The sequence below is a fragment of the Sprattus sprattus genome (genome assembly GCF_963457725.1).
Source record: "Sprattus sprattus genome assembly, chromosome: 9".
Lineage (NCBI taxonomy): Eukaryota > Metazoa > Chordata > Actinopteri > Clupeiformes > Clupeidae > Sprattus > Sprattus sprattus.
Genome location: NC_137928.1, coordinates 29,532,169 through 29,549,511, shown reverse-complemented (window position 1 = coordinate 29,549,511; position 17,343 = coordinate 29,532,169). Strand labels below are relative to the sequence as shown.

Below are 17,343 nucleotides of genomic sequence, written 5' to 3'. Positions count from 1 at the left end.
TTTTGAAATCGCAAACTTTCCGAACATAATATGAACCATTGATTGCACCCACGTCCATATATATTGTAGTGAACCCATGTCCCTTGTAGAAATTATTAATCTCGCCATGTACACATCTATATTGTTATAATAGACAGTTTATGCATTAATGCCACCAATAGCATATTCTTTATAATCGTGTTCTTTTAAACATCTTGCTGTAGGTGATGGCGGGCAGAAAAACATTATAGCAGCGCACACATTGAATCAGGTTCAGTGATTGAGCGAACGTGAACCAATATATCAATCTCCACTTGCTGTAGCTTCATTTTCTCTTCCTAAATAAATACCACGGAAAATACGGAAAAACACCGTGCGTTAATGTGCGAACGCAGTTTAAGCAGCGGTCGCAATGTTAGTAAATCAGGCGCTATATAGGGCGGAGTAAACACAGATTGCCCAGCGCGATCTGGTTTGATAAATACCAACTAAAATGCGCTAAAACACCGTGCGTTAATTTGCGAACGCAGATTAAGAAGCGCTCGCATATTAGTAAATCAGGCCCTTAGTGTCTGACTAATGTGGTGGTGGCAACTGAGAGTGGTCATTTTTAATGAGCCTTACAGTCATCTACAAATTTCATATTTTATGAGGTGGTGATAAACTTTACACTCAGTAATCGATGAGTATTGCTATGATGTACTTTATATACCTGACCGTACCCCTCACTCCAGCTGACATATTGAGGGCCCTATCTTGCACCCAGCACAATTGACATTGTCACTGACGCATGTATCATTCCTTTCTTGCACCCGGCGCACAGCGGGATTTTCCCTCCAGAGGCGAACGTCGAAATGAACTTGCGCCGAAATGGGCGGGACGGAACAGAGAAGGCGTTTCTCAGGCGCAAGTGGTATTTTGCAGTTTCAAAACAACAGTGCGCCGTTGACCAGAAAAAACCTAGTCTAATGTCAGAGGCGCATTGTGTAGAGTCTGTGGCGCGTATTCAGACGCTATTTTAAGGACGCGTGCTTGGCCGCACAGTAGGCTACACTTTACTTCTCTCGTCTACACGAGAGATTTACACCAATTTTTTGGCAAGCCATATATAATTACAAGGAAAATAAAGTATTTACCACATGAGGAAATCATTGTGATATCCATATCAAAGATATTTTAAAAATAGGCATACATCTAGCGTACACATTGACCCAAATGATTCAGGTTAATTGTAATGGCGGTTCTGATGTCTGCCATCTCCTGGCAGATGAGCTGGGGACAGACGCACGCTGTCCCTATCACAATCTGCAATAAGTTCGGCTATACATGCAGTTACGTCAGGTCTAGTCCGACATGCTGGGGAATTCATAAAATTTCCCGTAACACCCGACAGCCAGGAGAGGGGCTAAGCAGGCGTTCTGGGAGAAGTATGGGTTCCCTGGCGTCCTTGGCGCTATAGACTGCACCCTTATTCACATAAGTGCCCCCCCAGTGTTTTACACAACATTGCCATGAATCATGGATGTGTCAATGACATAAATGAGGATAGATTAGAGGACTTTAGAAGACGTGAGGTTGAACTGCATGTGCCGATGGGTGCAATATTATTACCATGCATACATAACCTAGTGATTCAGTGAGGGTGAACCCAAAACATCGGAAAGTATGTTTTTGTGACTTTTATTTCAAATATGTTGCCACCAAAAAACGAATGCTAGTAACTGAAAAAATACAAACGAGAAATGAAAAGTAGAAACATTTCTCCAAACAAGCATGGGAAAATATTGCCGTGATTGTTTCTGGTAACACACGTTCTGGTGGCCTCACGGTCTTCCTCCAGGTAATTCCGCCATTATAATAACAAGCCGCTATGGAAAATGCGCTCCTCGCTCTTAAAGGGAATGTGAGATGACGCTCTGATTGGTTTATTGCATATTACGCCCAAACCACACCTATGGCTGATTAACCTCCTTTGGACCAACCCATTTGACATTTGCGCCGGGCGCAAGTGTGTTTTTTCCGCCGTTATAATAGCAAATACGCCATAAAGCCGCCCACACAGCTACTTGCGTTTGGCGCTGTCCTACTTGCGTTTCTGATCGTTAAAATAGGGCCCTGAGTGTTTTACTGCTTCTTTTTGCTCATGTTTCAGTGCAAGTTCATATGTAAAGCTTGTTATGAGAAACTTACACTGAGCAAATTTGATTGTTGCCTGATGTACTTTTATAATGAAATAAATAAATATACGTTTTAAATTCACAAAATGTTCAGTGAAGTCTGAATACTTTCTAAATGCAGATTGTCAAGAGAGTATTTAATGAAATGCACAAGTTTGATGTATAATGTCACTGCTGATGTGCCCCTTGTTAGCATAGTCATTAGGAGTGTACCTATTTCTAAATAGAAAGGTGGTGGCGTTCCCTGTTGGCAGACAGATAAATGAAAGAGGCCGGGGACATGAGGTAGCCTAATCTATTTCTGATTGGCTCTTGGTGTGTGTGAGAGCCAGTGAGTGTGTTCTCTCTGCTAGACCTAGGGGCTCAGTGTTGCTGTACCTCTGAAAGGTTCTCTGTCTGCAGCAGCAGATCCTCTCTCCGCCTCTCAGCTTGTTGTTTGTGGAACGAGTTCCTCTGGCTTTGGATGACAAACACCACCTCCCCCAGCTCTGGAGCACAGAGAGAGAGAGAAAGAGAAAGGAGACAGGGTCTGGAGTGAAATACTGAGGTCAAGGTCGAAGGCAGCATACAATATTCCAACTCAGAAACAAGGATCACGTGAATACTCAGAGGTGGATCTAGTGCAGAGTCCATTCTTCATGCTGTTTCAGAACAATAACAGCTGCTGCCACTGATGCACGTGAGGAGAAGACTGTTCGCCAGAAACTGTGTCATGGGCGACAAGCACCAGGGCTAGTGTTTCAGATGCATGTACTCTATGAGCCATGTAACTAACTGCTGAATCAGCAACCGACAACTTTGTGTAAATAGCATTAGCTGATTATAGCTTAGTTTACCCTCTTTTGCTAGCTGGCATAAATAGAGCTGTTATGTGCTCCCCTTCCACACCAAAACAGAGACGATAAGTCAAAAAGTATAAAAAAAATCTGCACTGTGAAAGGCTGACGTGAAGAAACAAAGAAAAGATTGTCATTGAAAAAGATTCAATTCAATTCAATTCAATTTTATTTGTATAGCGCCATAACAATACAATACAAACAGACATCCGGTGGTAAAATACATGATACAGGCAAGACCGGTTTACTGTACTAATAGGGTAACTGTTACAGGGGTAGGGGACGTAGGGACAGAGAAACATTTCAGTGGTGGCAATAATGTATATTGTATATAAATGCTAGCATAGGGTATGGGGTAGAGTAAGTGTACGGCAATGCAGTGGCGGTGGGTGCAATTAGCCGAGGGTTTCTCCAGGTAGACCAGGTGGAGAGACTACAGCAGCGTGCCATGGGGAGATGGTCTTGATTAGTAGGGAAAGAAAAGGAAGAAAGTGGGTGGGTAGAGTTCCATATGCGTAGATGAGGAATGGTGGGGTGAGGAGCCATATTTCCATTTCCATCAGCGATCGGGACATGCTTGGTGTAACCAGCGTGGGTGCTGGGGAGTCTACGCTGAATGTCACGGACCCTGGCTCCGGGGAGGAAGTGGACCTTGCAGGGGCCGCTTGTTGAAGGGGGGATGTGGACATCTCGGACCATGGAGCTGCCGATGACCAGAGTGGTGGTTGTCACATCCAGCGGGAGAAGTCGTCGAGGGGATGATGACTGTGTTGAGGGCCCAGGATGGGGAGCAGGGCGGCGTGGGCGATGCTGGTGTTGCTCTGGAGCCGGTCTGCAGGGGCGTTTCGGGGCGGGCTGAGGAGGGTAGTCATCAGGCCCAGGAGGCTCCTCTTGATCCATCTAACAAACAGGAAATGACGAATCAATCTGCAGGTCTGTCAGTCAGGAATCAGCACAAACAAACACACAGATGAAACATTTCACCAACCAGGGACATGTCACCTGAGTGTCGGTTTGCCTGTTGCATGTTGCAGTACTTAGATATGTTTAGTTTTGCTGGCATTGAGCATTTTGTTTTCTGTTGTGTTCTGTTTGCAGTCAGGAATCAGCACAAACAAACACACAGGTGAAACATTTCACCAACCAGGGACATGTCACCTGTGTGTCGGTTTGCCTGTTGCATGTTGCGGTACTTAGATATGTTTAGTTTTGCTGGCATTGGGCATTTTGTTTTCTGTTGTGTTCTGTTTTCCGGGGCCGTACATGCATCCACTCGGCAAACAGGAAACACATTTGATGAAAATCAAAACAAACTAAAACATATCCAAACATAATTTCAGCGATCAAAGTTAATGCCAATACAAGTAAATGCCAATGTTCTATTTTTTTGTTGAGTTTTTTCTGTATTCTGTGTTTTTATCATATTTACATATACTCATTTTCATGGGGTGCCCATATGGCAATGTTGAGAGAATCCTTTTACACCTATAATGTTGGGAAATCCTTTGGTGTGCACAAAATCCTCTTTCACATGTTAGGGTTGGTTGGTCCTTGACATTGTAAGGACATTTTACGTACTGAGGAAAAAAACCTCACTGATGAACAGCTGGCATAATCCTACCAACCGATGGCTGGGATATGCCTGACCGGTCCCCAATTTTGGTTTAGAATGTTCCTGTAGTCAGGAACCCAAGATGGACAACAACTGCCCTTCAACAGGTAAGGCCAAGTTGCAGTTGGTGCATCTCTGTAAATTGGGGCCCATCTGGGCTCAAACCTCTAACACTGTAGCTCTCGAAAAAAGGTACCTGTTTGTCAGACTTTTGTCATGCACAAAGAAGACTGCCCGTTCTCTGAAAACACGTCCCCTTCTTATTGTGTGGTTGGCAATATCTCTGTGAGTGCAAATGCCGCTGCTGCTATTCTCCCTCTTGCAGGCCACTGTGTTATTGGAGATTGAATAGCCTATAGATCAAAATGTTCATTATGTGTATTTTTTTTGTTGGTCCCAACTCAAGTGTGATTATTCCCCCTCTCTCTGTCTCAGCTGATATTTTTTATATTAAAATATTTGGTTGTGAACTATGGTCTGTTCATGTCATCAACACTTAAGCAACACTCAGCTTTTATTTGCCAATGTCATTAGGCAGCGATAGGGGAGGAAAAATGCAAAGCCACAATCTGTTGTTTTTGTTAATTTGGTCATGTTCACTCTGCCATAAATGATGCGAGATGTTCAGATAAGGAGGTTTTTGCCAAGACAGGCTGCAATGCGAGATGACTTTGCAGCTTAGCTTGCAGAGTGTATGCATACCCTCAAGTATTAATTTTCATGTAACGTTAGCTATCCTCTATCCTATTTTTAGACTGTTAGCGTTTAAGCTCTCATTTAACCGTGATTTATTTGTGTGGGAGTATTTGGATCGATCAGCAGTCATAAAATGTGTTTACTTCCTGGTTTTAGATCGGATAGCATTCACACCACATACAAACCCCACTGGAGTTCAGATGAACCGCAGCCCAGAATCCCATTTCGATCAATCTAAGTTCGGAAAACAGTTTTCATATGAACAAATGAACCGAACAAACGGCTCAAGCGACTCATCCACAGGTAGCCTGGATTATGTTGATTCTGACAGCCTTTCTGATTTACCTTGACATAATAGTCACTTATCTCCCTCTGGAACGAAATACTGTTTTCTGATTGGCTAATGGGGTGTACATTAAGTTTGTGGAACCGCACACCTTGGACGTAGTCCCAGTAGAAAAGTTAAATCGCCGTTCCATATCAATGCTCTTGAATGGTTACCATTGACAACCAACGTAACGTTTTTTTTTTCTGAAAAACAGCCGGTTCCAGTCACTACTTTCTCTAACGGGAGCACTAGGCTTCAAATCAAGAATTCATCAGGTTATTATGCATATTAAATTTCCTAAAGATAAAGGAAATTCTAAATAATAATTATAATAATAATACAAACATTTTTGGATGTTGTAAACGGGAGATAAGCGGGATAACGGTCTCCGAGCTGTGCAGTTCTACAAAGTTAATGGACTTCGCGGGCCAACACCACTCCGCTGCGCGTCGTGGAGTTCTTTGCCCCGCAGCGTCCATTAACTTTGTAGAACTGCACAGCTCGTCGGCCGTTATCCCTTACATGTTTGATAATTATTCGACAGTCTGCTGTAGTGCTGCATGGGTCAAATCTCACTAATGAAAATCATAGTCCATCCTAATGTGTGGGACATTCTTTATAATCGATAACCAGTTGGTGCCTTGATGTTTTTGTCTGACCTTTGATCGGTTGCTTTGATGAGTTGTTTCCTGTAAACAGCCATACGCTTTAGTCTAGTGTATGTCTTCCCTGTGGCCTACTCTGTCAGTGCAACTAGTGACGGTCTTCACTACATGTTAGCTGAGCAGACCCTCCAGGATTTTGGGATGTCGCGATCGCGCCAATTCAAGCGAATTCAACGATTACCCGCGAATTCAGCGCGATGTCGCAATTTTAACACATCACCGCAATTTCCGCGCAAATTTGACAAATCATTGTCGTCTCCCACAACTTCCTCCTGCCCTGTAGACAGGGTGCAGACACTAGCAGAGTTCTAAACCGTTGCAAACAATGAGAATGGCTACACCAGGCATGGAAATTAAACGCAGTTTTATGTGTAGGCTGAGATATTCATAACTATTTATTCAGTCTTACTTGTGGTCCTTTTGTGATTCCAACAGGTGCACTTCGTTGTGGATAAGTAAATCCTATGTACTGTTCCCCCTACGTGTTTAGCATAACGTAGCATAATTAGCTATGCTTCTAGATAACAGTCTAACAGCTGTTGCCATTCCCATGAGACGAACATTTGAATGATGTCAAAGTAAAAGTCCTGTGTTCGTTTCCATAACAACAATACAAACAATATACATTTTCTGACCTAAATAAGCAGAGGGCAGAACAGCCTATTATGCTACATTTTTGTAGTACTGGTAATCTTTTGTTTGGCATGTTGGTAAGGTTATTTACAGGACCATTTCTCAACGGTTTGGTTCTTTAGAGAATGTTTGTTTATTAATTATTTATATTTCAACAAATAACTCAATTTTAATTACAAAAAGGGAAATAAGCAACTTTTTATTGCAACTTTCACTTGTTCCCGCAATTCCATCGCAACAAACACCTAAAAACACAGCAATTTTCACCGCAACTTTTTGGAAAAGCCCCTGCGAAATCAGTAATTTTCGGCCGCAATTATCACAAAAAAGGCCTGCGTAATCCTGGGGGGACTGGCTGAGGAAGGGGTTAACATAGAGCTCCCTCTGTCTTCTGGACAGACTGATACAGACTCTCCCCAGGTGAATAAATGACACATTAATACTGTGAGTAACATTCAGATGGAGCTCCTGGGGCTGTATGCAGAACAACTCAGTGGAAGTGTCAGTGGTGACACACCATCCTCTTCTGCACACCACCAACACAAACAAGACAGGACACCAATAGCTCATTTCATCTCATTTCCATCCATGATAGGCAGCCCTCCCCAGCCCCAACTCCTGCTGTTTTTCACTGACTCACATGATTACCCCTCCTTCACCCCTCCGAGGGCCTGCAAAAAATGCTCACAGAAAGCCCAGAGCTGCCCTCTCCGGGACTATATTAAAGGTGCAATAAGGATCAATAGCTATTCGCTAAAGGTATGCTAGCAGCTAAAACTAACGAAATCTCTTGAAATGTGCTGACTTTGACATTATGACAAACTAGTTACTCAACGACTGTCCTTACACAGTCAAACATCAAGCAAGTGCAACACAAGACTAAGCAAGACGGCAAATAAGCTACTTACTAGATCGGCAGAAGGTAAACAAGTCAGGTCGGCGGGCCGCGGCAGGCGAAACTACAGAACGAGTTATATGCCTATCGACCCTGCTATGCCAATGGCACCGACGCGATTCTCCATATTAAATGTCATTGTAGCGCCCCAATTTTTTTTAAGCTGTTATTTTAAGGTTAAACTGCTTCTCCTAACCCTAATCCTGAAGCATAACTGTTGCATAATGCACCTTTAATATGTACTTTAGCTCTCGGAGGGTGGCAGAAATGTAATGATTTCAATCGAGCCCTTCAACACTCCCTTCATATTCATAAAGCTTGAAGTGCCTCAGACCCAGATCAGGATAGGGTTGCAGTGTGTTTAACTTCACACCAGCATTTGAAAAAATGAGTTTCATAAAATAGCTTGGTGGTTTCCTCGAAGAGAGAATAGTGAAGCAGTGGCGTAGCGGGGGTTTTGGCCGCCCTGTGCGGTAGCAAAATTTGCCGCCCCCCTTCAAGGAGGATTTCCTACTGGTCCGAAGTTTTGTTATTGTTGTCAATATGCCTTTGAAGCTCCGCGATTTTTGTCCTAGCGTCATAAAAACTACATCCCCATAAACCTCCAATCTTCTTTACAGATATATAGAGTTGGATGGAAATGCATGGTAAAGAAGGCGGTGAGGACAAACGTATCCACTTTGAGCTAGTTGCTGTGGTCACCTAGTTATGCTAGCTTAGGATAACTAAGGATCTAACATTAAACGATTTAAATGGAAGAGTTCAATTTACATAAAATGATAGCTAGTTATTTAGCTGATGTAACGATTTAACTGATCAAATTATAATGGGAAAGGTAGGCTACAACCCTCAAGGTGCCTGTGCAACTTTGTATGAACAAGTTAATTTTCATGACACACATATTTACACAAAGAGTTCAACGTATAACCTTACCTATTTGTGCGTAAAGAATGCTGATATGAAATACGAAAACAACCAGAAGGAACATCTATGTATACAGCCGCGGAAAAAATTAAGAGACCACTTCAAAATTATCAGTTTCTCTGGTTTTACTATTTATTGGTATGTGTTAAAGTAAAATGTACATTTTTGTTTTATTCTATAACCTACTGGCAACATTCCTACCAAATTTCAAATAAAAATATTGTCATTTAGATCATTTATTTGCAGAAAAATGACAATTGGTCAAAATAGCAAAAAAGATGCAGTGTCTTCAGATCTCGAATAATGCAAAGAAAACAAGCTCATATTCATTTTTAAACTACACAATACTAATGCTTACACTTAGGAAGAGTTCAGAAATCAATATTTGGTGGAATAACCTTGATTTAAAATCACAACTTTCATGTGTCTTGGCATGCTCTCCACCAGTCTTTCACATTGCCGTTGGGTGACTTTATGCTACTCCTGGCGCAAGAATTCAAGCAGCTCGGCTTCTTTTCATGGCTTGAGACCATCCATTTTCCTCTTGATCACATTTCAGAGGTTTTTTATGGGATTCAGGTCTCGAAATTGGGCTGGCCATGACAGGGTCCTGATCTGGTGGTACTCCATCCACACCTTTACTGGCCTGGCTGTGTGGCATGGAGCATTGCCCTGCTGGAAAAAACATTTCTCAGAGTTGGGGAACATTGTCAGAGCTAAAGGAAGCAAGTTTTTCTTCCGGGACAACGTTGTACTTTGCCTGGCTGAGGTTTGTAAAAGACCATAAGGATTGAAAAAAGCGGACTTCTAGTTCGTCTTCTCTGATGAGTCCAATTTTCAGCTTTGCCCAACACATGGTCGTCTGATGGTTAGACGGAGACCTGGAGAGGCCTACAAGCCAGAGAGTCTTGCACCTACTGTGAAATCGGACTCATCAGAGAAGACGAACTAAGAAGAACCTCCAGTCCGCTTTTTCAATCCTTATGGTCTTTTACAAACCTCAGCCAGGCAAAGTACAACGTTGTCCTGGAAGAAAAACTTGCTTCCTTTTGCTCTGACAATGTTCCCCAACTCTGAGAAGTGTTTTTTCCAGCAGGGCAATGCTCCATGCCACACAGCCAGGCCAGTAAAGGTGTGGATTGAGTACCACCAGATCAGGACCCTGTCATGGCCAGCCCAATTTCGAGACCTGAATCCCATAAATAACCTCTGAAATGTGATAAAGAGGAAGATGGATGGTCACAAGCCATGAAAAGAAGCCGAGCTGCTTGAATTCTTGCGCCAGGAGTAGCATAAAGTCACCCAACGGCAATGTGAAAGACTGGTGGAGAGCATGCCAAGACACATGAAAGTTGTGATTTTAAATCAAGGTTATTCCACCAAATATTGATTTCTGAACTCTTCCTAAGTGTAAGCATTAGTATTGTGTAGTTTAAAAATGAATATGAGCTTGTTTTCTTTGCATTATTCGAGATCTGAAGACACTGCATCATTTTTGCTATTTTGACCAATTGTCATTTTTCTGCAAATAAATGATCTAAATGACAATATTTTTATTTGAAATTTGGTAGGAATGTTGCCAGTAGGTTATAGAATAAAACTAAAATGTACATTTTACTTTAACACATACCAATAAATAGTAAAACCAGAGAAACTGATAATTTTGAAGTGGTCTCTTAATTTTTTCCGCGGCTGTATAATGTTCTTCATAAGCGTAGGATACCCTGCTTGACAATGTTGCAGAATGCAGTCCTAAAGTAAAATTTGGCACTAAACACAAAGACGTTCCACCACACGCGCAGGTCGCGGGAGATTTTTTTTTAAACTATCGAACTAATACATTGCAATGTGGACGCTAGGGAGACCGCGCCACTACAAAACAAACAACACTATATTCTAAATTCAGCCATTTGGGAAAACAACAATTATCAAAAAAATTACAAACTAAAAACTCTAAAGAAAGTCATCAAATTCAATTGGCCGCCCTGTGCGGTCCGCACACCCCACGCTACGCCACTGTAGTGAAAACTGCTAAGGGGACGTAACAAAAAAGGATAAAATGTTAAATTTGTTACTGGGAATTGGTAAAGATGGAGCAGAACTGACGAAATGGCTGAAGATGAATTAATTTTGAATTAATTAATTTAAATGCAGACCCTGCCATTTGAAAGTAGATGGTAGAAGTAATGGAATTCCATCGAAGGAGATATAATACATGCATGCGTGTAAACGGATATTTGGAGGGAACTGGAGTATTATTTCTTACCAAACTTTTCAATTCCAAGGACAATGAAACATAGTGTAAAATGGAGCTGCAATTTGATGAACTACTACAATCTGAGGGGGAACCTGATGAGTAAGTTTAAGTATTTCTATCTTTAACACTTGGCTATTTGCATATTTTATAGGCTAACATTTTTAGCATAAGCTAACAATAGTCAAATAGTAATATGCACTATTTAAAAAACAACATCATGAGTTTGTTTTAGTTGTGTGTGCTAGTGTAAACTCTTTAGAGCGGGGGTCGGCAATAGGCGGATCGCGGTCCGGGTCCGGACCTATGGAGAGAGATATGTCTCAAAAATATTCGTAAATGCAAGTACCATGATCCACAAATGTTTCACGATTTACAAATGTGGTTTGCGATCCACAAAAACAAAATTCTTACTCGTGATTTGTAAGTTGGCATTTACATAAATGTGCTATGATTTGTACACATAGATGTCCATTTGTAAATATATCGTTTGTAATTTCTTAAAATACTTAACATTTCGCGTGTGCATTTCTCATGGTCTGTCATTTACAATTTGCGTTTGAAGTGTTGAATCTGCATTTGTGGATCGCCCAATACACGCGTGCAATCCTTCTTCCTATGACGTACTTTTGAGACATTCTTTTCGGTTTTGAGACATGGCTTTCTGATCCACAAATACAAGCCCCCAACCCAATTTATAGCACAGATCAGGTCCTAGAGGTCCTTTCTTTTGTCTCCCCCTCCAGCCGCTTCATTATTGTGAGGCCTACCCGTTGACTGATAACATAATGGAATATACGTAATAGGGTCACCAGATTAGAGTTTGTGAAAAAGAGGACACTTTGTCGCGGGACCCCGCCCCCTCCCCCGCAACAGGGTTTTTGGACATCTTTTATACATACAGATGTCATCAGGGCTGTAGTGGTCAAATTAGAGCAGGATTAACTATGAATTTTGAGATCTGTCAGACCTTGACACGAAGCAACGCAACACAAAGCGCTCGTTGCAACTCTGTAAGGCTGTCCTAGCTATATTCCATTAGGTTATCAGTCAACGTCATATTTAATCAATGACAGTGAATACAAGTGTTTGTAGTTTATTACATTTCAAGAAAACAGTAAAGAAAGGTATGGGTAGGCCTCACAACAATGAAGGGGCTGGAGGGGGAGACAAAAGGAAGGACCTCTAGGACCTGATCTGTGCTATAAATCTATTTTCTGCATGATTCCAACCATTGCAAGGATTGCAATAATCAAAGTCGCTTAATTTGCGGATGTCCTGTTCAAACTGACAGGAGACAGTGAGGCGATGAGGCAGCGATGTGCTGTGCCTCATCTCAGATTGCGCAATTCCTTCCTTGTCCAGCCATAGCTTTACAGTAAGCATCTGATAGCGCCCTAAAAGCGGCAAAATCCATGAACGCGATGGCGTACAACCATTAAGGCAGAGGACAACACTGCCACCTACCGGATAGGTTGGCACTGTCAAAAAGGAGGGGGGGGGGGGGCTTGTATTTGTGGATCAGAAAGCCATGTCTCAAAACCGAAAAGAATGTCTCAAAAGTACGTCATAGGAAGAAGGATTGCACGCGTGTATTGGGCGATCCACAAATGCAGATTCAACACTTCACACGCAAATTGTAGATTTACAAATGACAGACCATGAGAAATGCACACGCGAAATGTTAAGTATTTTAAGAAATTACAAACAATATATTTACGAATGGACATCTATGTGTACAAATCATAAGACATTTATGTAAATGCCAACTTACAAATCACGAGTAAGAATTTAGTTTTTGTGGATCGCAAAACACATTTGTAAATCGTGAAACATTTGTGGATCATGGTACTTGCATTAACGAATACTTTTGAAACATACCTCTCTTCATACGGACCCAACTGACGTCGTTGTTTGCAAGTAATAAAGCACTCGGAGTCGCAATATGAACTACAGCATGGAGTTTACTAAACTGCTGTATAAAGTCGTGTCACTGCATTACATGAATGAGGTTCCGGTCCAAAAGCATTGAATACACAAGCCACCACTAGGTGGCGCAGTTAACCCAATAACATCTCCCCTTTTAACAGGTTTTTAACCATTCTGGGACAGGGACCCACCGGTGGGATATTTTTTTCACATTGTCAGAACTCCGCAAGTTCATGTCCTACAGACATATAAAGACAACCCACATGAACCTTGGACCCTTTTCTTTTAAAATATATAAAGTTCGAAAATAAAATATAAATAAGTACTTTGTAAGAAGAATATAGCTGAGCTGATGCACTTTTCAGTCTGTCAGTGAGTTTTCTGCTCCTAAGGACCCACCCATTAGCAAATGACAGCCATTCATATGATAAGTAATGGTGATTCAGTGATCGCCATTGGGCCATGGTGTGGCGTGAAAACCTTTGGGGGAAGTGAGCCACAAAGACATTCCAGGGCCATTACGCAATGGCCATTGTCTTTGTCTGAGGTCTGCCAGGTAACTCATCAATATGCATTTGTAGGGAGACACATTTGGGAGAGAAACAGGTTACTCTGCTATTATAAATATGTAGTAGTAAAACCACACACAGTTTCTGAATCCTAAACTCACATATGTATAGCCAACACCTATGTTTACAAGTTTCAGAGTTCAAAGGTCTTAGCTCGAAATCTTTAGAATGTTTTTTTGTACAAATTCTGAGCACCTCTGAATAAAGGTATTTGTAAGGGTGATTTATTTGATTTAAATAAAATTTGATTGAACTACATTCCTTTTACTTTAATGTTGTTATTGCTGATGTCCTCTATAACATAATCATATAAGCCACTTGTGCATCAATACTTATACAGTAGCTAGGGGAAATATACAAAAACATCAAGGCATGTTAGACTTCCTTAAAAAGTCAAACAGGCCTCTGTCCCTGAAGGGTTAAAGACCTTACTAGTTGAGCCCAGCGATAAACCTTTATACAAACCAAGGCACTGAAATAAACTTAAGCTTTATGTTCAATACTCACCAGGGCTTTAACTATCCCTATAACATTTGCATAAGCATAACACAACAACATCTTGTCTGTTTTTTTTTTTTTGTAGTGTAGTGTAGTGCCTGGTCAGCTGCCTGAGTGGGTTGCAGAGTTGTAGGGCTCCGCGGTGTGCTATTGGGCACTGGTGTGTTCTCTTGAACGGGTGTGCTGTCCCTGCTGGGCGTGCTGTGGGGGGCCATGCCTTCAGGCTGCACATAGACCTGAGGTTGAATGGGCTTTGCTGGCCGCAGGTCTATTCGATTGCGGCTGTATCTGGTGCCATCTATCTCTACAAGATATGAGCGCTGTGCCACCTGCTGGAGACACATGCGCCATCGTCCCGTTCGATCACCAGGAAGAGGCTTCATTCTGACAATCTGCCCAATCCGTAGCTCTGGGAGGTCTTTGGCAGATCTATCGTAGTAGTGTTTAGCAACTTGTCTTTTGTACTGAGTTTTCTCTTTCACATCTGGAATAACACATGGCTCAAGTAGTTCATCAGTCACTGGTAGCGGTGTCTTAAGTCTGCGCGCCATGAGCCGCTGTGCTGGGCTGCTATCCATGCCCACTGTCGGTGGGTTTCTCCAGAGCAGGATGGCTCTCCATGCATCATCTCCGGCTGTCGATGCACGCTTACAGATGTTTTTTGCGATCTTCACGGCCGATTCGGCCTTGCCATTCGCCTTTGGGTGGCGTGGGGATGAGGTGATGTGCTCGAATCCCCAGTGTTGGGCAAACTGACGGAAAAGGCCACATTGGAACTGTGGGCCACAGTCTGTGATAACACGATCAGGTTGACCATATCTGGCGAATTGGGCCTTGCACCTTTTGATTGTTGTTTCTGCAGATAGGTCAGGAAGGTGTTCTATTTCCCAAAAGTCTGAGAAATGGTCCACGATAAGCAAGAAATACTTCCCTGCATAGTTAAACAAGTCCATGCTTACGATCTGCCAAGGCCGCTTGGGAAGTGGGTGTGACATCATTGTCTCTTTTTGCTGGTTGTGAGCAAACTCATTGCATGAAGCACATTGGCCCTCAAAGTCCTTGATTTCTCCTTGCATGTTGGGCCAGAAGAGTGTCTGCCGAGCCTGTCTGTAGCAGGCCTCTGCACCTATATGGCTCCAGTGAATACGGCGCAGCATTTCTGAACGCAGCTTCTTGGGAATGATGACCCTCTCACTTTTGAAAAGTACCCCATTTTGCACGCTAATTTCATCCCTGAAAGTCCAGTATTCTCTGATAGCAACAGACGTTTCTCCTCTCTGGTCTGGCCAGCCCTCCAGAACAGCTGACGTCAGAAGTTGAAGGTGCTCATCCTTCTCTGTGTATTGTTTGATTTGGGCCAAGCGCTGGCTTGTAACATTGAGGTATTCAGCTTGGTCTATCCGTTCAGCTTCCAGTTGTTCCTGCTGTGTTAGGGCTCAGATACACATACGCGTTTTTGTAAAAACGGGACGCGAGCAAATGCATTGATTCCTATGGTACGGCGCGTTTAAAGCGTGCGCCCCTTCTCCGCCACGCGTTGCGTCTTTGAAGCGTTTTTTAGGTGCGCTTAAAAGTTGAACTATTCTCAACTTTCCAGCGCAAGGCAGGGAAGCGCACCGCTTCTGTTTTGGCCGCCGCACTTTGCCAAGGCGTTACTGAAGCGTTTCTGCCTGAAAAAAGACGCGTATGTGTATCTGAGCCCTTATAGAGCATACTGACTGCCGTATGTAAAGCTGGCCTGCGCTGTGTGGGGGTGTTGTGGCTCTGCTCAGTGTGTCACTTAGATACATCTCTGGGCCAGGTTTGTATACCACATTCAGGCAGTAGCCCTGAAGAGTGAGCAGCATGCTTTGGAGTCGCTTAGGTGCACTGAGGAGAGGCTTGTTAAAGATGGCAATGAGTGGTTTGTGGTCTGTTTCTGCAGTCACATCACCTCTGCCATAGAGGTAATAATGAAATCGTTGACAGGCAAACACTATGCTCAGGCAGGGACCCCGGAAGTAATTCACTGTTGGGGGGGCTGAGAAACGTTCCGATGACGTCATAATGCGAAAGGTCAAACATACATAAATAATTAACGTTCTCGATAGGGTGTTACACTTGGTTATTTATATGCTCAAGTAACATAGTCTAGATGAGGCTAACTGATTTGATAGTTTTTACAAACGTTAAGAAAAAAAAACTCCTTCCTTCAAACTGTTATTTAAAGTCCATCTCTCTGTCTCTCTCTCTCTCTGCACACACACTAGAGCAGTGGTTCCCAAACTTTTCTGGCTCACGGCACCCCTAAACATATCTCTCTCCATCCACGGCACCCCTATTTTTTTAATACTTTTAAAAAAAAACTTTTTTCTCTCAACCTCCCTTGTATCAAATTTGTATGTTATGCCATTTGATTTAACCTTGTGATATGTTGAATAGGCTATAACTGCTTTTATTATAGGCATTACATTGAGAAGGTGAGGTTTATCTAATTTTTGTTATATTCAAATGAACCACTCTCTTTAATTCAACTAATTTAATAGAACTTTTGAATAAATAGTTAACAGAATATGAACAACTATATCACAGCCAAAATACGTATTGGAAATAATCGAGAAATTAGCCGTCAGTAACAAAACATATCAGGAACAAACCTTCAATATAAAGTTCACAAAAATATAGTTATACTCGTCTCCACAGACAACTTATCAACTTAATGGGACACATGTGAAGGTTTCTGACTGCAGAGTTTGTTAATGCGAGGAGGGATTGTGAACAGTGCAACACGGAGGTTATCACCATCAGTGGACTCGTCTATTTGAAGCGCATATTCCCCCCTTAGCCGTAGTTCATTCAGTACAGATTCGATGTCCTTCGACATATAATCAATGCGACGTTTGATCGTGTTATCAGAGAGGGGGATTTTTTCTATTTCCCTAGCATTACCTTCACCTTTATTTTGCAGGCTGGTAATATGAACGATTCTGCTCAGTGTGTGGATTTTTAGATTTAGCAAGCAACTAGGCAACTAAAAAAACAAGCCTTTTGTGCCTTCTCAGACAAACGCACGGTAGAAAGCATACGTTCGCTCTGTGTGGTATTCTGTGTTTCAAGTTTTTTGCAATATTCAATGTCTGTTCTGGTGTGCCGGGTGCTTGGTCTCCAGCTGCCTTGGCAACCTGGGCACCATGGCTGCATTAGCCAACGTCTCCTTGCAGACCAGGCAAGCATACTGGTGTGGGGCAAGTTACCTCGTCACACCAAGTGAACCCATACTGGAGGTACGAGTCGTTATCGTTTCTCTTTGCTGAATTCGAATCCGATGTCTGTTTCTGTGGAGGTGGATGCACTCTCTTTAAAAACGTA

At 42.4% G+C, this 17,343-nt stretch overlaps 1 protein-coding gene across 1 annotated transcript in view; it reads right to left on the bottom strand.

The window, feature by feature from the left end:
- The window catches only part of b3glcta (beta 3-glucosyltransferase a), a gene marked incomplete at both ends in the record, with an annotated part of 74,198 nt that overhangs the window by 20,539 nt on the left and 36,316 nt on the right, over nucleotides 1–17,343 (bottom strand). The window contains one exon of the mRNA XM_080844660.1: nucleotides 2,535–2,644. Coding sequence (XP_080700786.1) covers nucleotides 2,535–2,644 — 110 coding nt within the window. The remainder of the gene's footprint in view (nucleotides 1–2,534; nucleotides 2,645–17,343) is intronic.